The 27554-nt window shown below is 43.2% G+C and overlaps 1 protein-coding gene across 1 annotated transcript in view; it reads right to left on the bottom strand.

The window, feature by feature from the left end:
• The window catches only part of FSHR (follicle stimulating hormone receptor), a 146414-nt gene that overhangs the window by 17128 nt on the left and 101732 nt on the right, over positions 1-27554 (bottom strand). Inside the window, exons 4-6 of the mRNA XM_066594844.1 lie at positions 22720-22794; positions 9115-9186; positions 4869-4946 (exon numbers count right to left, since the gene is read on the bottom strand). Coding sequence (XP_066450941.1) covers positions 4869-4946; positions 9115-9186; positions 22720-22794 — 225 coding nt within the window. The remainder of the gene's footprint in view (positions 1-4868; positions 4947-9114; positions 9187-22719; positions 22795-27554) is intronic.

Here is a 27554-nt window from a genome sequence, read left to right as displayed (position 1 = left end):
TCTATCATGGAAAAGTAAACTTTATTTCATCTTTATAGTAGTGTTACGGCACTCTGCCCCCCGAGCGCCAGTTGGGGTGCCCTGATCTCCCGCACCCCCACTGTCCCTGCCTACTTGCCTCGGCCCTGGCTAACCCCAGGCGGACAACTGGACGGCGGTCCCTGCCCTGGCTAGGGACCTGGCGACTGACAAGCAGGAACCTACCTAATGGGGGGAACAGAGTGCCGACAGAGGAGGCAGATGAATCAGACCAACAAAACTGACAAGGCTGGAGATGGAACTCACAGGCAAACTGGCAGGGTGCTGGATAGCAACTAGTGCTGACTGGGCCAGACTAGAATAGAGGCAAACAGAACCAACTAAAACAGACTGAGTAACAGGGGACCAGAGGGAGCTGACCGACAACTAGGGACTGACTGAGGAGAACCGCAGACAGACTGGCTAGGTGCATGCAGAACCAATAACTGGCAATGAGCTCAGTTCACTGCCAGTCTTTTAACCACAAGGTTCCGCCCAGGGGCGGAGAGTGGGAGGAGGCAACTCCACCCACTGCTGTATAAGAAGCACAGAGGAGTGCGGGCGGCACCCTACGGGCAGGCACGCCCACGCCGCCGCCCACTGGCCAACCCAAGCTGCTGGGATGACCTCGACACAGGGCTCCAGGCTGCTGGAGCCGACGCCGGAGCGACGCGCGCCGACCGCGGGACCCCATGCCGCACTGTATGGTAACATTACCCCCCCTCTGACGGGGGACCTCCGGGCCCCCGGAAACTCGACCAGGCTTATCCAGGCAAAGGCTGTGAAAACGCTGTACCAACCCGAGAATGTGACCCTCCTGAGCGGACACCATGGACTGATCCTCAGGTCCATGACTTCGGTAGTCTGTGGCTGCCCCATTTCCTTCAGGGCCAACCGTTGACATATCGTCATGTTTCAGGTCGTCTTCCGAGTCAATGTCCAACCATTCGCCACTGTCTTTTGACCCATCCTCGCTACCAATGACGCTGCCTTCAAAATCTGAGGCATCTCTAACTTTAAAATCACTGTCATCTGAGCTATCATACTCCAAAAAACTCTTCCGGGCGCCCAAATATTGTACGGTTCCTGGACCCCGGCAAGAATCCAAGACCTCCTGGGCCTTGTGTTCAACTTCATCACAGACCAGGGTGGGCGGCGGGGGACCGGAGGTGGGCATCACCGAAGAGACAACAGGTTTCGACAAAGACTTATGGCACCCCGTGCGACCCCTCCTTTTGCGATTTCCAGAGGACCGGTACCCCTTCTGTTCGACTGAGCAGGGGGGAGGGGGAGCGCGATGGCTATGGCAGGACGGCCCCCACTGGGTTAGCTCCCCAGTGGCCCAATCGAATTGGGGGTTGTGCAACGCCAGCCACGGCATCCCTAGTACCATGTCTACCGACATTTTCTCCATCACCAGGAATGATAGACCTTCCGAATGGCGACCCCCCACCATGAGTTGTAACACTGGGGTCCTCCATCGAACCAAGCCCGAAGCAAGAGGAGTAGCATCAATGCTAGCAAAACGAATTGGCGTCTTCAGCGCCACAAATTCAGCCCTCAGGGGCTCAACGAGACGCATGCTTATCAGGTTAGCAGCTGCTCCGGAATCAATAAACGCCTGCCCTAGGCGGGAGAAGTTCCGGAATCTAACCTGGCAGGGTATCAGAAGTCTAGGACGTACCGGAGGTCCTAGGCGACCCTCCCTGCAGTCGCCTAGGACTGGAAGTCTTTCTGCCGATTCAGACTGTGGACGCTGAGGCCTCCAGGGGCAAGTTATCACCCGATGTCCAGCTTTCCCGCAGTAGAGACAGAGATTATGTAATAACCGAATCCGGCGTCGCTCCTTGGGGTCCAGCGGGTCCAGTTCCATAGGTTCGGGAACAGAGACTGGTACGGACGGGGAGGGAACAGGACAAATGACCTCTCTGACTCTATGGGTCGGTCTATCTTGCTTCTCAGCCCTGAGCCTCCTATCTGCCTTCACTGCTAACTCCATAGCCTCCTTTAAGGACCCGGGAACGGGATGGGAGATCAACAGTTCTTTGACCGCGTCTGAGAGACCTTGCATAAAAACGTCTTTCAGGGCACTATCGTTCCATGCAGTATCACCCGCATAGCGTCTGAAATTGGAGCAATAATCCTCCACACAAAGCGACCCCTGATGCAGCGCCAGCAACCGAGAAACCGCCAACCCCACTCTGTCCGGTTCATCGAAGATGCCCCCAAGTTCCTGAAAAAAGGAGTCCACCGAATGCAGGGAGGGGGAACCCTCGGGAATGGAAAAGGCCCAAGTCTGGGCAGAGCCCCGCAGCAGGGACATTATGAGCCCGACCCTCTGGACCTCCGAGCCGGAAGAGCGGGGACGCATCCGAAAAAACAGGCGACACGCCTGTTGAAAAACAAAAAACTTGTTCCTCTCCCCAGAGAACACCTCGGGAAGAGGGCACTTGGGTTCGGGACTGGTAACGGCATTCTGCTCCTGCGACAATGCCCACTGCTCCTGGGCCACCATGCGAGCTGACAAATCCCGGATCACCGGCACCAGGTCTTGCAGCTGGTTTGCGAGGGCACTGATCGCCGCCATGAAAAGAAAAACAGTATTTTAAGGGCCAGTTATTATGTTACGGCACTCTGCCCCCCGAGCGCCAGTTGGGGTGCCCTGATCTCCCGCACCCCCACTGTCCCTGCCTACTTGCCTCGGCCCTGGCTAACCCCAGGCGGACAACTGGACGGCGGTCCCTGCCCTGGCTAGGGACCTGGCGACTGACAAGCAGGAACCTACCTAATGGGGGGAACAGAGTGCCGACAGAGGAGGCAGATGAATCAGACCAACAAAACTGACAAGGCTGGAGATGGAACTCACAGGCAAACTGGCAGGGTGCTGGATAGCAACTAGTGCTGACTGGGCCAGACTAGAATAGAGGCAAACAGAACCAACTAAAACAGACTGAGTAACAGGGGACCAGAGGGAGCTGACCGACAACTAGGGACTGACTGAGGAGAACCGCAGACAGACTGGCTAGGTGCATGCAGAACCAATAACTGGCAATGAGCTCAGTTCACTGCCAGTCTTTTAACCACAAGGTTCCGCCCAGGGGCGGAGAGTGGGAGGAGGCAACTCCACCCACTGCTGTATAAGAAGCACAGAGGAGTGCGGGCGGCACCCTACGGGCAGGCACGCCCACGCCGCCGCCCACTGGCCAACTGAAGCTGCTGGGATGACCTCGACACAGGGCTCCAGGCTGCTGGAGCCGACGCCGGAGCGACGCGCGCCGACCGCGGGACCCCATGCCGCACTGTATGGTAACAAGTAGTCTTTGTTTCTTTCTTGGCACTGAAGGAGTGATAGAAGTCCTTCCAGGTGTTGCAGTTGTTATTGACTTAGATACCCAAAGGGTTTATCTGCTGGATTCTGAGTAATTGGCTTTTGGTTATTAGCTAAAGTCGGCACCTGCTGATGATGATGCAGTGACTGTAGTATTAAATCCTATGGTGGGAAAGGTTAGAAGAATTGTCTTATCTAGTCAACCATTTTTGGGCATATGGACAACAAACAGCAGGTCCTGCTCCGGCACACTAACCACTACCATGGTTGCACAAACAAATATTACATCTTTCCTATAGCAGTAGCAAATCTCTTCTCCAATTAAAGAAACTGCACTCATACAGGGGGCAGGGGGTGGTAATCTAAAAACAGTTGCCCAGCTGTGACAACCCTCTTAATAATTTACTTCGTTCCATGGCAATCAAATAAGACCTCTGGCAGGAAACTCAACGTACTCCAGTTACGCTCACCTGACTATCATTCAGTCTTAGGACTGGCACTGTTGGAAGATTCTTAATCCCTTCCCATTTTTGGACATACTTGCAGTTCTAGTAGGACACCGTAGAGCTGTTCTGTCACCAGAATCCCTAATGGCTCAAATGGTTTAGATCAAAGGAACCACTATAATGGCCAGAATCTGCTATAATGGTCTGAATCAGAGTAAGGCCCCCAGATAATAGCAATTTCAGAATCAAAAAGTTTTTGTTTTCTTTAAAACTAATAACATAAAGAGTAAGACAAAATTTGTGTTGTTATTAGAGATGAGCGAGCATGCTCAGTTAGAGCAATTACTCGAACGAGCATTGCTTTTTTTGAGTAACTGCCTACTTGTCTGCAAAGATTCGGGGCAGAGATCTACCCCCCTGCTCCCCCCGCTCCACCCCGCCGCCCCCGGAATCTTTTCGGACGAGTAGGCAGTTACTCGAAAAAAGAGATGCTCGTTCGAGTAATTGCTCTAACCGAGCATGCTCGCTCATCTCTAGTTGTTATTTATTTTACACATTAAGCGGAATAGAAAATCAACCCAAACTGAGCTTTTAGCAAAGTTCTACCCAACACAGGGTTCTACTAGTTCAGTTCACTCAATACTAATCCTGAACAATGTCGTACAACACTGTCTAAGTGCCACAAAAGCCCTGTATAACACTCTCAGGGCTTTTATTTCTCTGAGACAGTGCTATATATCAGTTTTAGGGGTTTTGCTGAACTTCGGGTTCAGTTTGAACTAATTTGAATCATACCAAACGTTTCAAAAAAGCTTGATAAAATGGCCTAACCAAACTCTTCAAAAGTTGTCTCATCACTATATATTACTAGTACCCTACAACAGTGCCATTAAAAAGTACGATTTGTCCCACGCAAAACAAGTCCCCGTACAGCTGTGTTGGAAAGAAAAATTCATAACTCCTGGAATGAGGCGATAAAAACCAGCCAAGCAGAAAAAACGTTTCAAAAGGCCAAAATAGGAAGAAGTTTAAGGAGTTAATCACTTTTTTACATTTTAGTATGTGAATATACTTACAATCTGATGTCTTTTTGGCTGAGTCCAGCAAATGTGTTTTTTTCAATTTTTTTAATATTAATATTATCTTGTATATCTCTGCAATGAAGAAGGTATAGTTCAGGTATAATAAACGTAAATACTGCAACAAAGAATCAATATGCCCAATTATTATAGGGAGCTAAAGGTATAAAATTCAATTATTGTAATCCATTACTAGTGCTTATCTAATGATAACATTGGTCCATGAGCTGGAACCCCCACCAAACACTAAAATCAATGAGATATCCATCAACAGGACATTGAAAAGACTAGAGGACCACTGAGCTAACATAGTACTCCCTGAACGAGACCTCGAGTTAGGAAAGTTAAATATACTTTTTTTTTAATGACTTCTATTAGTATTCCATTATGAAATATCAAACTCTAAATCACGGCATCAGTAAAATATTTGCACTGCTAATCAACATTTTTTGATCATGTCTATGTTATGTTCGTTCAGAGTGCAAGTAGAGCACCATTCATAGACATCACCAATACATCAGACCAAAATATAATTAATGTCCACAATGGATCAGTATCGATATAACCAAAACGCAGGGAATACAAAATAGGACAAATAACAGTAACAGACATACGTGGAATGAAATCCATAATGAACTTTGGTATAGTAGACGCTGTCTAAAAGCAAGGTGATCGCCCTGATAAGGGAAGCCCCGTGTGAGGAGCCTAGAGGGCCTAGTCTGTCCCTAGATGGAGGATAAAGAATATGTTTAATGCAGCTGCAAAGCGCTATGTATACAACATGATAGAAGTGAATAAGTCCCACAAAGAATAAATAGCCACAGGTATTTATCTGATAGGAGTCCACTACCTTAGCAAATACCTCAGGCAAGACAATATCTGGTGCCCATGTAGAGGCTAGTTGGCTGGCTAGGGAAAACACTTCCCTATTCACTCCAAAGGGAACAATTTTGTAAAGAAATTCTACCAATTGGATTTTTGGAAAAAGAATCTGTACCTTGCAAGAGTCAGCCTAATTAGTGAGAGCTGTTAATCTAGCTTGCACTCAGTGGTTTCAGACTTGCTGGTCTTTACTAGTACTGACACAAGTCCATGTAAAAAGTTCTATGCTCTTCAAGCATTTTCAATCGTATTCCTCTCTGATGTTTTTGAAGTCCTGTAGCAAAACCAATGGAAACAAATGCTGAAAAAATATGTGTGTGGTGGTTTGGGTTGATTTTCCATTTTCATTTTTTCCTCCCCCTTTTAAAAATAACTCCTTTATTTATCCATCAATGTAACTGTATGAGGGCTTGTGTTTTGCGGGACATCATACTGCTATTGGGCAGGCAGTCTATCCAGCCACCCCATGGTGATGGCTTGATAAGCATTCTGCTAAGACAATCCTAGGGCCTTTCAGAAGGCCCTGCTGCCATGACACCCACACAGCTTCCTGCAATCTCATCGTGGGGGACCCCCGAACATCATTTAAATGCTGCTGTCAGAATTGACAACGGCATTTAAAGGGTTAACAGGTCCAATCAGCTGCGCGACTGATCGGAGCTGTTGCCGCCGGGTGTCAGCTGTAGGAGACAGCTGGCACCTGCATTGTATGGAGGCAGATCACCCTGCGATCTCTCTCCATACACCAATTGCAGCTGCAGGAGGTAAAAACACTATAGGCCGGTCACTAAAGCGTTAATGGGTCCGTGTGCTGTCTGCATTTAGTCAGTAAAAAATATGGACAACACACAGGCAGAAAATACGATTGTGTAACTGGGCCCTAAAAAACTTATTAGAGCTCCTTCATACCGGCATATATGCAGAAAATAGAACCCATTGATATCAATAAGTGCATCCACATTTCCTTTTTCTGTGTGCATTTCTTACGCATGCCAAGAAATAGAACATGCTCTATCTTTCTGTGCAGTTGTGCACCAAAGGTCCCCATAAAAGTTTACGGGGAGGGAGGGGGGTGCAAATGAACATGCAATACGAGTAAAAACACTGCCCAATTCTGTGAAAAAAGAATACATCTGATACTCATTAGGCTAAATAGTCATTTAAATTAGGTTGTGTTTGTCTGCGGTGCGCAAATAATGCCCTGCGTGTGCAAACCTTTCAGTGTTTATGTGTGCACAAGACAGCGCTTCTATTAGAATTATGGACATGCTATGGATGATTTTTTAGGGAAGGGCTTATATTTAAAGCCCTTCCCTGAAAATCACTGCAGGGGTTGCTGGCAGCCCATTGTTTTTAATAGGGCTGTCGGCAGCAGAAGCGGCCCCATTAAAAGCAATGGGAGAACATCGCCATCCTCTGCCACAGCTGTGAGATCTGTGGCAGGCCATTCAATAGCTGAGAGCTGCCTCTGATTGGTCCCTGCACTCAGCCAATCAGAGGCAGCACTCACTCACCCATTCATGAATTCTTGAATGGGTGAGTGTTTTCAGCCTCTGATTGGTGAGGGCTGTGACCAATCAGAGGCAGCTCATTCAGCAGGCGGGGATTTTAAATCCCCGGCTGCTGAATACTACACAGAGCAGTTCAGGAGAACTGCCGGCCGACCGCTGCTGAACTCCGGCTGCAGGGACAAGGTGAGTATATATTTTTTTTTTATTTTTACACCTTTTTGGATGTTTTTCAGGGAAAGGCTTATATTTTTAAGCCCTTCCCGAAAATTCATCCCGCGCTCGCCGGCAGCCCATTGCTTTCAATGGAGCCGGCTGTATTGCTGGCTTCATTGAATTCAATGGGCGAACATCCTTCTTCTCTGACACAGCTGTTACAGCTGTGGCAGAGGAGAATGATCTTTATAGTATATGTTCTCAATGGGGTCGGTGCTGCTGCCGCCGGCCCCATTGAGCGCATGTATAGAACACAAGGAATCGCAGAATGCAGATAGGCGCGATCTGCGATTCCTCGTGTCCTATAATTTATCGGACATCCGCATAAAAAGCGGCCACGTGACCGATCCCATTGCGAAGCAATGGTTCTATATATGCGCAGATCGTATGCGCATCCGCAAATCGCGGCAAAAAATGGTCGTCTCACCGAGGCCTAATTATGTAAGTCCTTTTGAGTAGTGAATCCATCTACCCATCTATGTACCCCAAAATGGGGTAATCCAAAAATAGAACCTGTTCCCCAAAAAACAAACCCTCGTACGCTTATGTTAATTGAACAATAAAAAAGCAAGAGCTATCAGAAGTAGGAATGAGTATGTTTTAAAAAAATCGCCACACCCTGAAGGACAAAACAGGCTGCGTCTTTACAAGGGCACTCCAGTTGTAAAGGATAGGTCCTTAGGATAGGTCATTAATAATAGATTAGTGGGGATATGTTTTCCAGGATTCCCCCTGATCAGCTCTTTGCCAGGCGAACGTGCACTGCATTGATTTCTGCAGAAAACATACAGCTCCATTACCTCTGCAGTGGCCAGACGTGGTATTGCATGCAAAGCTCTCATTTACTGCAATGGGAATTTTGTTTGCAATACCAAACCGGGTTATTACAGTGAGAACTCAGCTATCTGCTTCTTGCATAAATTGACTCACTACATGAGTAAACTGGCCAGCAAATAGCTGATTGATGGGGATCGTGGACAATTGTCCCCTGCTGATCTACTATTAATAGCCTATCCTAAGGATATGCCATCAATAGCTTAGAACTGGAGGACCCATTAACTCTTTCTAATCCAATTTTGGATTCAGAGTTTCCTAAAAGGCTTTCCCTTTTTGCTGTTATACAACGGTGCCATCTGCTAGCTAAAGCCAGTGTGTGTGCGCCAGAGAGGCGCCAACAGCGGAGTGGCTGGCAATAGACGGTAAGAACACCCTGTCAGATGTCTTCTGACATTGGCGCTGTACAAGCTTCGGTAGATGTTAGACAGTGTATTGGAAAGGGTTTAAGGCATTAAGATAACATCTGAACAAAGTAATATTTTTGAACAAAAAAATAAAAAAACACTGCAAAAATGCAGTTTAAAATGCATCAATATGCTGTGTGTGAATCCAGAATAAGTGAGGGGGGGGGGGGTCTTTTTGTTTCCTTTTAGCCCTCATTACCTCAACTTTTTACCTACTCTTCAAAATTCTTAGCATAAAGTCCTGCTCTTTTAGCCCGTGCAGCTATCTCTTCTTTCCATTCTAAAATCCAGCATTTTTTTTCATTATTTAAGGCAGCACGTCTTATTAGGACAATGTTATGCAACGCTCCGATTTCTGAAGTGATGAAATATTTATTAAAGGTGCTAAAAACTTACAGAAATACTGTTTCGAGAGACTGTATCCTGGAAACGGCAGGAATCGAATGTATTCCAGTGTTGTAAATGAACCTAAAAAAGCGAGAGATACAATTGAAAATTAAGTTCCAAATGATTCCTCTTAGTCACAACTCTTAGCTTAATAAGTAGGAATTCTACTTGAAATACAATTACGTTACATAAGTAGCATTACAATGATTAAGCATTATAGGGTTACTGAACTGTATTATGGGAGATATATGCCAGAGAGCCGTTAATGAAATGCCCCGCATTCACTTCCATAATAAGAGTATTAAAATTTGGATTCCGAAATACCCCAGGTGTTATAATTACAGTATCCGTGGGACGGCTGTTAAATTCACAATTCCATCGACTAAATAATTCCCTGCATGACGGCATTATGAGAATATATACTTTATACTTTGTATTTCCTACATGATAATATGTTTGCATTCGTTCTGGTTACGTGGGCTCTGCGTGAATTATTTAAGGACTGAAAGGCAGAGACTGCTTGTGGCATGTGGGGGTTTTTTTCTACTTCTTAAGAAACAAAGTGTTCTGCAGTCAGCGTGGAGTTTACATTCTTCAGGCGCAGAATTATTAAACTTAGAATACTAACATGTATCCATTATAACAATGGGGATTTTACACAATGAAGGTACGAAGTGTCTGTCGGAGGCTTAGGGGTTGAAATAACTTTCCTTGTTCATTGGCCGCCAGAGTTGTGATTTGGAAGAATTTAGGTTTTTTAAGATCTACAATATCTAAGACAGGGAAAGTTGTTGTTTATAGCATGGAAGCCAACTTGTTTTAGTAGAAAATATAGATCGATACTAGTCTTGGGCAAACTTTCGAAAAGTTGAGTTAGGCTGGTTGACTGAATTTGGCAAAAAGTTTGTTTCGGTCCAAATTAATACAAACTGAGCTGGAAGTTCGCCTAAACATTGTGTATAATACTGTCTAAGGGCTCACACCCACTGGCGTTTTATTCTCTCTTGCGCTGCGAGAGCAAGTGAAAACACTCGCCTTGCAGCACAAGAAAAACGCTGTAATATCGCCTGTGTATTCAATGGGGCCAGCGGCAGCAGCGCTAGCCCCATCGAAAACATAGGGAGGAGACCGCGGGCTTCTGCCACAGCTGTTACAGCTGTGGCAGAAGTCCAGCATGCTATCCCATTGTTTTCAATGGGGTCGGTGCTGCTGCCGGCCCCATTGAAAGCAGTGGTTTGTGGCAACCCCTGCAGTATGATTTTTGGGGAAGGGCTTGAAATATAAGCCCTTCCCTGAAAATCATCATTAGCTGGATAAAAAAACAAACAAAAAAATTACTCACCACTCCGCCGCTCAGACGCGTCCTCCGGCCGCCTCCTCTGCACTGCTGTACAGCACTTTCAGCAGGCGGGGATTTAAAAATCCCCACCTGCTGAAAGGGCTGTACTGATTGGCTGAGCGCTCAGCCAATTACAGCCAGCGCTTAGCCATTCATTCATGAATGAATATTCACATGAGTGAATAGCTAAGTGCTGGCTGTAATTGGCTGAGCCCTCAGCCAATCAGCATAGCCCTTTCAGCAGGCGGGGATTTTTAAATCCCCATCTGCTGAAAGTGCTGGACAGCAGTCTGACGCATCTGAGCGGAGCAGAGGTGAGTAATTTTTTTTGTTTTTTTATCCAGCTAATGATGATTTTCAGGAAAGGGCTTATATTTCAAGCCCTTCCCGTTAAAAGCAATAAGATAGCATGCAGGACTTCTGCCATTGCTGTCACAGCTGTGACAGCTGTGGAAGAAGTCCGCGGTCTTCTTCATATGTTTTCAATGGGGCTAGCGCTGCTGCCGCTGGCTCTATTAAAAACACTGGCAATATTACAGCATTTTTCTTGCGCTGCGAGGCGAGTGTTTTCCCTTGCTCTCGCAGTGCAAGAGAGAATAAAACGCCAGTGGGTGTGAGCCCTAAGAGCCATAAAAGCAGCCCTGTATGACACTCTGAGAGTGTTAGGCCAAATGCATATGGCAGGGTCGGATTCCGCATTCAGGATTCCGCAGCGGAATCAAACTCTGTGCCTAGCTGGTGACCCATGTGTACCTGTCTGGATTCTTGTTATCTGTCCTGCAGATGTGCTGGCTGGCAAGCCGGCACTCATGTGGAGTACAGATACTGCCACGTTGTTGCTAGGCGATAATGCGGATCCTGCAACCTTTCCACAATGAGGATTGCAGAAGGGCCGCGGGTTGGACACTTCCATTGACTTCAATGGAAGTTGTCTGCATGAAATTGGGCTGAAAATAGAGCATGCTGCGATTTTCCCAATGCGAGTGGGCATTAAAACCTGCTTTTGCATGTTTATGGCAGATATTTGCTGCGGAATCCGGAGGCGGTTTCCACAATCCAAATCTGGCTGTGTGCATTCGGCCTTATACGAGGTTTTCATGGCTCTTAGACAGTGTTATACACCAGTGATCAGGATTAGTGTTGAGCAAACTGAACCAGTGGAACTCTATTTCAGGTAAAACTTTGCTAAAAGTTTGGTTTGTATTCATGCCAAACTGAATTTTTAGAAAAAGTTTGACCTGAAATAGGGTTCTACTGGTTCGGTTTGCTCAATAGTATTAAAATAGTTTTACAAATTTTAGGCAACTTTTGCATGAGATGGTGCATGAACCCATATTTCTGGTCAGGAGTAGATAAAGGTTGGCAGTGACCCCTTCATAAAACATCAATGGGGCCTCATTCCATTTCTGAGAATGGAAATAAATAGTGAGTGAATAGTACTGTCATCATAGTGTCTAAATGAAGGCCCATTTACACATAACGATTATCGCTGAAAATGTGTTCAAGTGAACGAAAATGAGTGATAATCATTATATGTAAATGGGGGCATTTTTCGTTTTAACACTGATTTTAAGGTGAACTTAAAATCCATCGTTCAGCTAGTAAGAGATAAAGTATCCGTTACGTTCGTGTGGGCAAACAAACACAGGGCCCACATGAACGTAACCGGGATACAAACAGGAACCTACTGACGACACACACTTGCCATGCATACCTGTATATTTAAGCAGATGTTATAGCTCTAAAAGTATGAGGTATTGGTTCGTATATTGGCCAAAACACTTGGGCCCACAAGCCGTGATCAAGGCTTCTCATTGTCTTGCGGGTCCCTACACTAGCAAGACAACTGACCCCAAGCTGCAGGGAGAATGGCAGGACCCTACCTAATAAGCAAGGTGATCACCTCGATAAAGGCAGCCCAGCACTGGAACGTTGGTCCTGACTATCCCTCAAGAGTTAATACACGGAACCAGAACAGACCGGCACACAGAGCACAAATTACACAGCAACACAGTAGGGTTAGCATGTCAGACACACAACCACATAGAACAGGACAGTTCATCCTCATGTCTAGCCACCTGCATAGACATACAGAACATGACACCGTTCATACCATATACACAGAACAGGACTGCCCACACCTAATGTCTGCCACCTGCACAAACACCGGACTAGCCCCTGTTCACACTATCCAAAGAACAGGACTGTTCACACCTAATGTCTGGCCACATGCACAAACACTGGGCGCGACACTGTTCACCCACATAACACATGTACAGGCATGCAAAACCAACAAACCCTAGAGTGAAGGAAACCAGCTTCATCTTGTTTGGATGAACATTCATTCATCATCATTGCATGTATCAAAGGCCATCAATAGATTATTTTAAATCAAGTCATAAGAAATAGACTTTAGTAGCAAGTGAATGTTTCAAAAATGTGGTTGTATTCTGCTGGACTCTGGGGTTTCTTCACTGTGTCCGAGTCAGGCTCACCAGAAAAATCCTCTGATAACTTGATGGCCCGCTGATCACCATTGACCCTGAAAGTCCTTACTAGATGATGTTTTATTACCTACTTTCTAGGCTAAAATTTCCATGAATGAATCCAAGCTTTTGTTTTGGCAGTGCAAAAATGAGAGAGGCGCTACAACTCCTAACAGCCTCATAAGAGTCACAGAAGTTTTTTTTTTGCCTATGGCATTTTCTTGGTTGCTTGAATAACAATTCTATTACATTAAAAATCAACAACGATCAATTTCTCCCTGTTAACGTAATATTCTCATCTCGGCCCACAGTATTTTAGCAGTGATGGGAATACACCTGTGTACAAATAGGTCAGATGGCCCATTGACTTCTATGGGAGTTATGTAAATAGTACTATTAATTGAATTTTTGAAAAGTTCAGTTCGGCCGATTCGCTGAATTTCAGCAAATAGTTGGGATCAGTCTGAGTTAGTTTGAGCTGAACTGTAACTTCAACAAAACTCCTAAAACTGGTGTATAACACTGAGCCATAAAAATGATTCTTCATCCATAAATGTGGCTAATTGGTTAGTACTATTGCCTTGCAATGCTGGGGTACTACCCTCCTAGGTTCAAATTCAACCCAAGACACAAGCACTGTGAGGTAACTGTGCGAACTACTGAGTCAGCATACATCTTCTCATTCTTCTACTCCAGAGGAGAAAGAAAGAAGAGGAAGAAGGAAGAAGCAGCATTGTGACTGAGTAGTTACAACTGTTGCCTTGAAGCGCTGGTACCCTAGGTTCAAATCTGAATGGAGTTTGTATGTTGCCCTCCTCTCAGTAGGAACACAGGTCAGGATCTTTTCTCCTTAGGGAGAGCTCCTAGAGTGTGAGTGAGGAAACTTATAAGGCCATTCATGCTCCTCTGGGTAATATGCAAATAAGGGATATAGAACAATACCTCTGCAGCGCCACCTATTAAAGGGCAACTCTTTATACAAGCTTTGTAACAATGACTGGGAATTGAGTCACACATATTTAAGGGCAAAGATAGAATAGAACCCCAAGGAAAGGCTTCGGTAATTGATTTCATCCTTTACACTAAACACAGTATATCCCTCATATACTGTATTGTAATCCCCTCAAGTACATGAGCCAAAAAAGACTCCGGAAAGTGAGCAATAAATTGTTATTATCCAAAAAGTCTAAATTAAAAAGCTGCAGTAGACCCGTCGAGTCTATCTTTTATAATTCACTATTTCTCTTTGCTACATTTCTAAGTGGGTGGAAGTGCACAGACCAGATCTACTGACGCTGCACTTTGCTGATACTTTTGCTCACCCTTAAATGTCTTTTGTTATTAACCAGAAATGCAAAGTGGTTTAAATTCCTAGCACTGTCATGTTGAATACCAAGAACATTAATCTGATTTAATAATTATTTGCTATCCTTATGCCAAGTTGGCTCGCGTCGCCTACTATTTTTGGAAACAAGTACTTGCAGCTTATACTGGGAAGAAGAATCTGCTGTGTGCAGTACTGGCTCGTGGAATGCGTGCCTTGAATTTTATGCTTTTTTTTATTATTAATATTTTTCATTCTGAGACCTCTGGCACAGAATTTACCGCTGGAATTACGGGGAGCAAGTAATCTGTTATGAGCAAACAATAACAATGATGAAAATGCAATAATACTAGTATCCAGTATTACATAGTTCATGCAATGCTGCCTGCTCATCTTCTGTGTTGCCTGAGATGGGTATCTGTTTGCTCTTTATAGAAAATGCGCTCATTTATTAAATGACAAGGCTGATTTAGCTGTTTTTTTTTTAACTAAGCCAAGTACTTCTTGAAAGTCTATGTAATACAGTAGACTTGTTTCTCAGGGTATTGACTCTTAAAGGTATGTCCAATCACTTAAAAAGTTATTTCAAAGTCTCCAGCTGTCTTGGCTTTGGCATGTGTCTCCTGTCATACTGGTGCAGGAGCACTTCTCTATAGATGCTAGGTTGATTTTCTTGGCTGTGGGGTGGATTAACCCAGCCAGCCAATCTATGTTTGTCTGTAAACATTTACTGTGACCCCTCCTCTCTGAGGGTGCCGGTTATTCTCCTGTCTTCAGTCTGGTTTGAGCATGCATGCCGATCAGATCTCTGTCTGTGACCTTTTAGATTCATGTCTGACTTCTGTTTTTATTGTCTGACTCATCTTTGAATCCTGTCTGTTTCACGTTTGTGTCCTGTCTGTATCCAGTCAGATGTAACATCTGACACCTTAACCCAGTTAGATCGTCCCTGACTACCTTGTCTGAATGCAATCACATGTCTGCTAAGTCCTGTTTGAATTTAGTTAGATGTCATATCTGGCTTCTGAGTTTTGTCCAAGTCATGCCTGAGTCTTGTCTGAGTGTTGTTGGATTCCTGTTGGAAGATACTGTGTCATAGGAATTTCTGTTGTCATTGTTCTTCACCTGTATCTCTGTTAAGTAAAGTCAGTTTACTTACTTATAAGCCGGAGTGTTGTAACATTACGTTCCCTGTACATTGTGGTATTATATTGTGTAACATCTTTTCCAATGCTTCCTGCTGACATTTAGGTAGAGATAAGGTTACCCTAGGTTTCTGACATAGGGCCATCCTTATAAGGGCACTCCGCTTGTAGGTAGGGTTCTTCGGTTCTGTAAGGACAGGGTCAATTTACCTTTATTCCTTGTATTATGTTTCCTCGTCATGTTGTGTTATCTCCGTTTGAACTAATAATATGTATACAATTTGCATATTTGCCTTTGATGTGTTTCTATTTGCGATATATATTTCCATCCAGTTGGGACATAACCTTGGCGCCCGTGTAGGCCTGTACAGATAAGTCCTGTATGGATGTACCTTTGTCCGTTTTGAATTTTGTATGTATATATATGCCCATATAGGCCCATATGAACAAGCCCTGCACGGATGTGTCAGGTCCTTTTAGGACATTTACATTTATACCATGCAGACCACATATGGATAGGCCCAGCATGATCGAAATAGGTCAATTTAGGACATTAAATTTATACCTGTGTATGCTATGTAAAAGTAATCCCTGAACAGACCTAACACCAGAAACAGGATTGCAGCCCATCGTTCATAGAAAACACGTTTAAATTTGGGCAGTAACATAGGCAGAGGTGGTGCAATGGCGTAACGCTTTGTTGACTTATCTCATGGAGTTTTGTCTGGGTAACCGCACCTCCGAAGACAAAACATGAGTGAGGAATAAACTGAGCCTGTGGTTGAAGAAATGGACATTCATATCATTCGGTCTAATGGGGTGGGACTACCTGGCGCATACTTCATATGGTTGGCAGAAAGAACATCAAGCCATTGCAGTGGTGCAAAATAATACCAGTCATGCAAGAGTCGTCAGAGAGGGTACCACTACCCAAATTTAAACCTGCTTCCCATGAATGATAGGCTGCATTCCTCTGATTGGAGAAACACGTTTTTACGTGAGCGAACAATCTTTTAACTGCTTAATTTGAATGAATGCAAATGATGATCATACAGTTTAAATAGGTCGTGTTACCTATAGAGATTGGCGTTGCTTTAGCAATCTCTTCATTTGTTAGCACACAATCATAAAAAATCAAATTTAAAGGGCATCCAAATAGAAACACGCTGTAGTTTTAATATAATTATTAAAGCTGATGTCTGGTTTTAAGCACTACTTTAGGTCCACAAGTCCCTATAGAGGTCAGAGCACTGGTTTTTTTTTAAATGCAGAAATCCAAATACCTTCCATGCATTTTGAGTTAAATTACAAAATTATGGCTACCAGCAGCCACCATAAGGCGGAGCTCAGACCTCCATTTGAAGGTTGAGTCTAGCGTTTCCTTTATGAATGCAAATAAAGAAAGGTTTGCTACAACAAAACAACTAATGAAGAAAGGTTTGCTACAACAAAACAACTATCGCTAACCAGCAAGCCATAACTTGTAGCAATAAAAAAAAACACAAAAGACACTCATGGTCAAGAGTCAAGTAAAACAAGACATTAATCTTGCTTTTTATACATGCCAAAATTTGATTTGCTTTCGCATCTGCTGCTTGACATTGAGTACTACTTCTTACTTTACTTCTCTTCTTCTGTTGTCCCAGTTCTATTCCATTTAATGCATATGCAGTAATATGAATTCTGCGGCTTAAGTGCATCACTTTACATTTATCAATATCACAAGTCATCTGCCATGTTCTTGGCCATGTTGCCAGCTTATCCGGGTCTTTCTCTATTACTTTACAGTCATGTTGTGTATCCAACAAAGTGTGGGCCCCGGTGCTCCATGCCAACAAAACTAACCACTGAGTAACGGACTGTCCCTTATCAATCGCGAGGCCTTAGTTGTTGATCAACTCATAGAACGGATGCTCCATTAGGTTGTGCTTATATTTCGAGAACCTCACGTGTGGCAACATTCTATTTTTCGAACATTCAATAAAGTCTGTTGACGCCGCTCCAAGAAGTGAGCATATGTTTTAGCTTGTGCCCAGATTAAACTTGGCTAGAGGCAATGTTGGGCTACATCTGCACCTCAAGAAAATATTTATTATAGGCACTGACAGAGTCCACAAGGAAATGTGTGCATGATACAGCAGATGCCAAGAGATATCTTTGCAATTGCAGTATGCCGAAAATGTAAAAATGTGTTGCTATTTTTTGCTGATGTATACAATGAAGAAGCCAATGTTGTATGACAGTATTTGTCTGTATACATGATATTCCTGTCTGCAAACACTCCAACAAGACATCATAATTTATACCTGCCTGCCAGAACGCTTTATTAGCATATGATTTACCGGGAAATATGTAAAGATTGCAGAATGAGACAGCAGCGAGTTTCCTTTAGTCTGTGACTCACTGACAGTGGAAACGCTCTATGAGTTCGACAGTAGGGTTGTATGTAAATAAGGATTTCAAAGCCTGAAAATTTCACTTATCATAGGAACCCATGAAGACTAAACATTTTTTGCCATCAATTCCACTGCAGCTATTGACACTTAGCGGCATTTCAGAGATTGAAGATTTGGGACCAAATATAAATAGGCTCGTGGCTTAATACAATATATTCCTTCTGCCCCTATATTCTATAAATGAACACATAAACATTCTTATAGGATTATATGACCTGCTGTAAATGTGATGCATATCCAGGTATAAGTTTCTGACAGCATTCCTGTGGAATCTTAGCCCATTCTTAATGGGCAATGACCTCTAGTTCATTAATATTCTTGGGTTCGTTCAAGTCAGGTGACTGTGATGGCCACTGCAGAATCTTCCATGAGTTCCTCTGAAACCAACCCTTGGTGGACTTTGAGGTATGCTTGAGATCACTGTCCTGTTCAAAGGTCCAATGACACCCAAGCTTCAGCTTACTTACCAAAGACATGACATTTTCTCCTAGGATTTCCTAATACTTGATCAAATTCATCTTGCCCTTCACATTCTGCAGGTTTCCAATGCCAGAGGAAACAAAGCAGCCCCGGAGTACTATTGATCCACCATAATGCTTCACTATGGGTAAGGTGTTCTTTTTAGATGATGCTTAATTTCTCATTCTCCAGGCCTAAAAAGTGCCAGCTGTGTTTCATCACTCCACAGACTGGAATGCCAAAAGCTCTGTGGCTTACTTATACAGTTTGGGCAGAGTGGAACAACTTTTCCGTGCTGTTATGTCATTAGAAGTGAACACCTTGGAGTTTGGGTATGCCTTACTGTACCATTGGAAACCTCAATACTTGCTGCCCCCAAATCTTACTGGAGGCCCTTTTTAGTCCCTCAAAGGTTTTTGACCATCTGCTTCCTTTGGAATCTGGTGGCAGTCAGATTCCTGAAGATGCAGATGGCAGCAGCCAGTGTTTCTTTGACTGTGAACTTGTGAACTATGCTTCCAACTGTCTAGGAACAATCAGTGCCTTTGTTGTCTTTTTGCAATCAAATGTCACAGTCAGTAAAGCCCTATCCCATCCAATATTTGCTGTACACATATATTTCAAATGCAGGAGTCCGGCTATTGTGAAGAACCTTGCTTTTATTCCAATAACTTCGTGCTCATACAGACAAACAGAGTACGCGTTTCGGTTCGCAGAACCTTGCTCACCTCTAACTGACAGACATTGCATGGACTTTTAAAAGGCTTAACATATAATTAGTGAATTAAAAACACATGTAGTTAACCCCTGCATTGATTATCTCAACCTTGTTGTCATGGTCAGTTCCTCCTGCAGGAAATGACACACGTCTATTTGCATATAGAATATATAGTATATAGTAAAAGATATATATTGTAGGACAAAAAATAAATATTTAAATAAACTTGATGGACATTATAATGAAAGGATCAGAGTTTCAAGGAATTAAAGGCAATTTACTTATTGATCCATATATAAACCATAGACAATTTATGTGGTAGCATATTAATATATGTAAGGATAACATACTTTGAGGAAAGAACAATGTTTGTGGAACATCATATCGTGTACCGACTTAACATAACAGGATAAGGTTATTCATTTGGTATGTTGTAAATATTATTACATAAACATATAGGAAAAAATAAAAAAAAATAAAAATATAAAAAAAAAAAAAAAAAATTAGAAAAACACAAGAAAAACGCAAGAAAAACGCAAAACACTAGAAAAACGCAAGAAAACGCAAAAACCGCAAGAAAAACGCGAAACGCAAGAAAAACGCAAGAAAACGCAAAAACCGCAAGATAAACGCAAAACGCAAGAAAAACGCAAAACGCTAGGAAAACGCAAAAACCGCAAGAAAAATGCAAAACGCAAGAAAAACGCAAAATGCGTTTTGCGTTTTTCTCGCGGTTTTTGCGTTTTCTTGCGTTTTTCTTGCGTTTTGCGTTTTTCTTGCGGTTTTTGCGTTTTCTTGCGTTTTTCTAGTGTTTTGCGTTTTTCTTGCGTTTTTCTTGTGTTTTTCTAATTTTTTTTTATTTTTTTTATATTTTTATTTTTTTTTATTTTTTCCTATATGTTTATGTAATAATATTTACAACATACCAAATGAATAACCTTATCCTGTTATGTTAAGTCGGTACACGATATGATGATCCACAAACATTGTTCTTTCCTCAAAGTATGTTATCCTTACATATATTAATATGCTACCACATAAATTGTCTGTGGTTTATATATGGATCAATAAGTAAATTGCCTTTAATTCCTTGAAACTCTGATCCTTTCATTATAATGTCCATCAAGTTTATTTAAATATTTATTTTTTGTCCTACAATATATATCTTTTACTATATACTATATATTCTATATGCAAATAGACGTGTGTCATTTCCTGCAGGAGGAACTGACCATGACAACAAGGTTGAGATAATCAATGCAGGGGTTAACTACATGTGTTTTTAATTCACTAATTATATGTTAAGCCTTTTAAAAGTCCATGCAATGTCTGTCAGTTAGAGGTGAGCAAGGTTCTGCGAACCGAAACGCGTACTCTGTTTGTCTGTATGAGCACGAAGTTATTGGAATAAAAGCAAGGTTCTTCACAATAGCCGGACTCCTGCATTTGAAATATATGTGTCTAACTAAAGCCAAAGTAGCCGGATGGCAATGTGAAGGCTTGTGAGTATACCTGCTTATGGGACCAAGACTGCAGCGCAAGAAAGCAAGGTGGGACAGTTTATTTTTTGTTTCATATATTTCAATATTTGCTGTGTTTTATCTCAAGCACACCTGATGCAACTAATAAGCCCTTGATTAGTTGCCTCAGGTGTGCTTAAGACAACACCTGATTTGCAAATGTGTGCTCTTATGAGGGATTCTATTAAAAAGGTTGAATAATTCTGAGGTTGTGGTAGTCATTAAAAGTGACATTTTGTGTTTGAATTTGGAGTTATTTAAATTGGTCTTTTGCAAACAACTAAGAATTTGTAAATTTAATAAATAAACCTAAATTACAATAAGAGTTGAAAAATTTTGATTGCAAATTTAAGCATCTAAGACCTCTGGGGGATATTCACATTGCCTTTTTTTGACACTTTTTTTGCTCTGCTGTAACAGGGTGACCCAGTGGTCACGTGGTTGCTGGGTTGCAAAGTAGAAGTAATATTTCCACTTTCACTTCTTAGTACATAGTGCTCATTGAGTGCAATGTATCTTGGACATGAGAAGGCAGAAGAGGTTAAAAACTGCTTCCACCTCGGATTTTCAGCTGTGACTAACAGCGGAAAACCTGACCTGCTTGATGCGGCAGTTCTGGAATTGCTGCCTTGCTGATAAGTCTGGTGCTGGTTTTGGAGATGTTTCTACATATTCTAGCTGAGTCAGTGTGGTATTAGGTGTAACATGTTTAGTCGCAGCTGTGGGTAATTACTAGGGCTTTTTAGCATGGCCTGAGACTGAGATGAACTGCGATTGATTTTCAGTCTCTCTCTTACTGGGCTGGAAGTCAGAAGCTTGCTCTTAGATTGCTCAGTTACTTGCTACATCTCAAGCTAAATACTGCATTGGTTTTCATTTCTATGTTTTGGTTTTCTTGTGTTGTTTCCCTTTTCCATGTAGGGTTAACTAGGGACCGAGGAACGCGGTCAGGGCCGTCCTCATCGGGGCACTCACCCTGCTTTCATGCAGGGCCCTACCCTGTGTTTGGTTGTATAAGGACAGTGTTTCCCATATTTTGGTTCCCTTCTTGTTTTGTCTTTATTTATTTGCATTTGTGGGAGATCTGCAAGTGACTGATCCAGCACGTCCAGGTTGGATGTGACACTGCTCCTGCTTGATTGCAGGAGCAGAGGCTTTAATCCTGTGCAGTACATCTGCTATTGGACGGGATTAAAGCCCAGGACGAAGCTCTGTATATTTACCACGCTTGGTCCTTAAGGGGTTAAAAACATATTCATTGCTAAGATTAATACAATTATTTTGATACTGGCATCTGAATGAGTAATCAACATAAGGCTACTTAAACACAGGTGATTAAGGAACGGTGCCCGACATTCTTGGGCACATCTTGCAGCGGACAGCACTCGGACATTCATGTGCTGTCCAATCTGCTGAACACAGCATATTGACATGTACTATTCCCATCTGAAAATCAAACAAGAATAGGACATGCTACAATTTTTTTACTCGGACTATCAGACTATTAAAAAAAAGCCTGTGTGCACACACCCATTCAAATGAATGGGTGTTATTTTCATTCGAATTATGATTCGTCGGCATGTACCCTTAAGGAAAATCAAATGAGAACTTGCTCAGAAAAACACTTGAAGAACAATCCTCAAAAATTTCAAAAAATATTCATGGGGAAGTTCACTGATGGAATATGAAAACTTTATTTAATTTAAATAGTAGAGACAATTAATAGAATAAAAATTAAAAACATACAAAGGATTTAATATCATCCAAGACATTCAGAAGGAAGACGGAGCAGGTCAAAGAGTCTGTAAGCCAATACTTAGTACTGGCTCTAGTAGTGAGCGCCTATAGAGGATACGGTCAATAAGCATGTTGAAAGCATCAGTGTCTTTATAATGATTTAACATGGGGGGATAAAGAAGTGAGAAACCCTCTTGGGATGTGGATGGGATTACATTAATTTAAATTCATGCCGAATGTCATGGACATCATCGATAAAGTCCCCAGTGTATGAACTCTCACTGTTCTCTTGTTAGTATAAGAAGTGATTTTCCTTCGTGTGTTCTCATCTTCTTTGCAGCTACTGGTCAGTTATTATCATTGCAAATATTTAATTTGTGTGTGTGATGAGCTAATACGAATTAGTACATCAAATATAAAATTGTCTTACAGATATTGGAGCATTGGGAGATTCCAGAAAGCATCTTGATCGATGTATTCAAGACTGTTTGCTTTTTCAATTCTTCTAAAAAGAAAATGAGAGACAATTAGATGTCACTTAGCTTCATACCTGCCTCAACTTTTATCAATAATTGACAAAGATTTAGGTAAGAGTTAAGGGATTTTACAGGAATCGTCTATACTTAGAATATCCAGGTAATTGGGACCTCTGAGACATTCACTACAGCCCTATCAATGGTTTTTTAGGCACAGTGGTGCATCCATATATAAAGGTACCCTTACAAGGAATGACTGTTCCAAGGACTATTATTGATCTTGGAGCAAAAGTCGTTCAAGAGGTATTGTTCCCTCTTCCTTATTTGCATATGTCTCAGAGGAGCATGGATGGCCTTATAAGTCTCACACGCCTTCTAAGTGCTCTCATTAAGGAGAAACGATACCCCTCCTGACCCATGTCATAGATCTCTCATTAGCCAAGCTAGAAACCTACTGCACACTGATGAGGGGCAAAAATCCTGAAACATCTGTCTGTGTATGGATTCTGGCTTGGTTTTCAATTCCCAGTCATTGTTATAAGGCTTGTATAAAGAGTCTAACATTGAATTACAGGAATGCTGCCTTCCAAGAGGTTGTGCTGCACTTGTGTTGTTCCATCTTCCTTATTTGCAGGCTAGCAAAAAACATGTGGAGATGGCTGGCAAGAGAGAATGATCTGCAGGACAGCATGAACTGTAGATCATTGGAGATCTCGGGGTTTAGATCCCAAAAATTTCATATAGTTAGCTTATCATAACCATATGCTGTCAATGAATATTCCCGAAAACAAACCTTTAAGTGAGAACAGTTACTCTTACCCACTGTGATGCGAGAGCGAGTGAAAATGCATGATTATGAAACCAATGATTTTCAATAGTTTCATACTCATTTGTGTTGTGTGCACTCAAGCCTCACAGCGTTAAGAAAAACCTACATTATCACCCATTGTTTTCAATGGGGCCAGTGGCAGCAGTGACAGCCCCATTGAAAACATAGGAAGTACATCGCCCTCCAGTGCCACAGATGTGACAGCTATGGCAGCAAATTTCTTCATCCCCGCGGGGACCGTGTGGATGAAGGAATCCCCTGCCACAGCTGTGACAGCCCTGGCAGAGGTCCGTGATGCTAACCCATTGCTTTCAATGGGGTCAGTGCTGCTGCCACCTCATTGAAAGCAATGGGTTGCAGGCAACCCCTGCAGCGATGATTTTCAGAGAAGGGCTTGAAATATAAGCCCTTCCCTAAAAATCATGGTTAGCTGTAAAAAAAAAAAAAGTACTCACCTAGAAGAGCCGTCCAGCTCTTCTCTCCAGCCCAGCAGTCGTCGTCTGTCTTCCGGAGGCCGGGGATTGAAAAATCCTTGCCCCCAAAAAGTGCTGCCTCTGATTGGCTGAGCACTGTGACCAATCAGAGGCAGCGCCCCGTTGTCATTGAATGACAGCTGAGTTCTACCTGTGATTGGTCACAGCGCTCAGCCAATTACAGGCAGTGCTCAGCCATTCATTGAATTCCCTTTGAATTACCTTGAAGACAACTGACAACTTGAAGATAGAAGATGACTGCTGGGGCCAGAGAGAAGAGCCGGACAGGTCTTCTAGGTGAGTATTTTTTTTTTTTTTTTTTTCTACAGCTAGCCATGATTTTCAGGGAAAGGCTTATAATTCAAGCCTTTTCCCGAAAATCATTGCTGTGGAGGTTGCCTGCAACCCATTGCTTTCAATGGGGTGGCAGCAGTGCTGGCTCCATTGAGAGCAATGGAATAGCATCGCGGACGTCTGCCACAGCTGTGGCAGGGAATTTCCTTCATCCCTGTGGTCCCCACATGGATGAAGAAATTTCCTGCCATAGCTGTCACAGCTGTATCAGGAGAGCGCAATGTACTCCTTATGTTTTCAATGGGGCCAGCGCTGCTGCCGCTGGCCCCATTGAGAACAATGGGCGATAGTGCAGGTTTTTCTTAACACTGCGAGGCTTGAGTTCACACAATGCAAATGAGTATGAAACCATTGAAAATCATTGGTTTCATATCCATGCGTGTTCACTCACTCTCGCATCACAAGAAAACCTATCGCTAGTGGGTTGAAGCCCTAAGTACTCTTCTATATGCCTACCGTGTAATTTTTGGGATATCCCCAAGATATGCTATTACGTTATGATTACTGAACTCTGGGACCCAAACCATTCTTGAGAATGAAGGGAATGTTGTGCTGGTTTAGTATTACAGTAGGTTTCCTTCTACATTATAAGATGGTTCTCAGGACTATGAGGGTCCCAAAGGTTAGACACTAGAGATGAGCGAGCGTACTTGTTAAGGGCAAACACTTGAGCGAGTATTGCCTCTTGCAAGTACCTCCCCCCTCATCTCAAAAGATTCAGGGGGCGGGGAACGGCGGGGGAGAGCGGGGAGGAACGGGGGGGGGGGGGGGAGATCTCTCTCTTCCCTCCCCCCGACCCGGTCCCCCCTGCTCACTCCCTCAACTCACCGCTCACCCCCGGCGACACCCGAATCTTTTGAGACGAGCGGGCAGGTACTCGCAAAAGGCAATACTCACTCAAGTATTTGCCTTAGCGAGTACGCTCGCTCATCTCTATTAGACACCAAATTGAAATCACTACTTTATGAGTAGGCAGCCATAAATGGACGGACATTGCTGAAAATTTCTGCTCCTCCTTGGCTCTATTATGCACTCCTGGAAACATCTCACAGTTTTCACACATAGTGCTATAGCTGAGATTTTCAAACTTTGCTCTTTAATGAAAAAAATGAAGGATTATTATCATTGCCAACAGTTTTCATTTTGCAACAATTCAAGAAATTTCTCTTCATGAAAATGATACTTCGAAGTATTCATTACGTAACCCCTCCATGATACAATTGCCCAGTTGTTGGGTCATGCCACATCTAGGATGTGCAAATACTTATATCTTATTTCAGAAATGTATTGATATAACGTTTTTGAATCATCACCAGAAAAGGGTTTTGATAGCTGAAAATTACCATTTATTGCTTTACAATGGATCATAACACATGGATTTGCAAAAGATGTTTTTGGCGTATGTAATAGAATTACCTGGCGGCATTCCAGAAAGGAATCTATTGAGCCAGCGTGCAGGACAATAGATACTTACAGTAGTGCTAAGCAAACTCTATGTCAGTGTTCCTGAATATCTTTTGGCTTGCCTGCACCCCTTTGCAAAAATCAACCCTTCCTTCCTCCCTCTCTTCCTCCGTCCCACCCTCCCTTCCTCTCTCCCTTCTCCTCTTCCTCAGTTGCTCTCCCTCCCTCTCTCCCTTCTTCTCTCATTCCCTTCCTCTTTCCCTTCCTTCCTTTCGCGGCGCTATGGTTGAGAATCATTTCTGTATGCAGTCAAACAAAATTTGTTAACCCCTTAAGGACCAGGACCAGGGTGTTTTGGTCCTAAAGGATCAGACACTTCTTAGGAATATTACCCATGTGGTGGTTTTACTGGCCTATTTTTATTTTCTTCAACTACCAAAATTATACTTGCTGCATCTTTTTTTCCATGACATAGAGTATGCGACAATTCTTTTATAGCTTTTTTTACTGACTTCCTGTTGTTTAGTTTTATTGGGGGTAATAAGTAGAGATGAGCGAGCACCCAAATGCTCGAGCATTTTTGGATGTGGGACGCTGGGTGCTGAGCTTTTTTTTTTTTCCTAGGTTCGTCTCTCTCTCTCTCTCTTGCCAGACGAAAAAATTTGCCAATGACGCGTGCTGCGTCGCGGTGGGGAGGGGCCAAAACAGGCATGTCACAGCGGGGAGGAGCCAAAAACTGGGGCGGGGTCGAACACGGCTTGATGCTCGTTCGAGTAACGAGCACCATCGAGTACGCTAATACTCGAATGAGCATCAAGCTCGGCAGAGTATGTTCGCTCAACTCTAGTAAAAACCTAAAAAAAAAATATTTTTTTCAATTTATAGAGGTTGATTTTTAAAATTAGTATATTTACGCTAAAATAAAGTATGTGAATGGGTTTTTTCAGTTTGTTTTGGACGTTTTATTATATAATTTGTGTAGATTTGGATTACAGGGGGCATATGGTTTTGATTGGCATCGGCTATGAGTTATTCTCTTTTTTATGTATATAGTTTTATTTTATTTTGTAATTTTTTTTTAACTTATTTTTGTAACTATTATTTTTAACATCTATGTCCCCCATGACGTCATATAAGACCTCTGGGAGTCATTTACATTGTCTTTTTTAATTGCACACTTTTCCACTGTGGCTGCGGCAGTCATAGGAGCCCCTGTGACAGTGTTCAGTGACAAGGGGACTCCCCACGGGGAGTAAACAATCTCCTGCCACAGCTGTGGCAGAGGCTCGCGATGTTCTCTCATTGCTTTCAATAGGACCGGCCCTTCTGCAGTCCCATTGAAAGCATTGGGAGTAATTGGACTGTAGAAGTGTCGGTCCCATTGAAAGCAATGGGAGAACATCACAATCCTCTGCCACAGCTGTGACCGCTGTGGCAGGGGATTCTTTACTCCCTACGGGGAGTCCCCTTGGCACTGATCACTGTGACAGTGCTGTCACAGTGTTCAATGACAAGGGGACTCCCCATGGGGAATATTTACACGAAAATCACTGCAGGGGTTGCCGGCAGCCCATTGCTTTCAATGGGGCCGCCAGCAGCAGCCGCAGTCACATTAAAGGCAATGGGCACGGACCTGCATTCACGCATGTTTGTACACATACGAGGGTGCGTGGTTTTGTGCACACCTATGTATAGCACATGCACACGCTCGTGTGAATGCACCATAAGA

This window comes from Eleutherodactylus coqui, chromosome 3 (genome assembly GCF_035609145.1).
Source record: "Eleutherodactylus coqui strain aEleCoq1 chromosome 3, aEleCoq1.hap1, whole genome shotgun sequence".
NCBI classification, from domain to species: Eukaryota; Metazoa; Chordata; class Amphibia; order Anura; family Eleutherodactylidae; genus Eleutherodactylus; species Eleutherodactylus coqui.
This window is presented reverse-complemented; position numbering and strand designations above follow the sequence as displayed.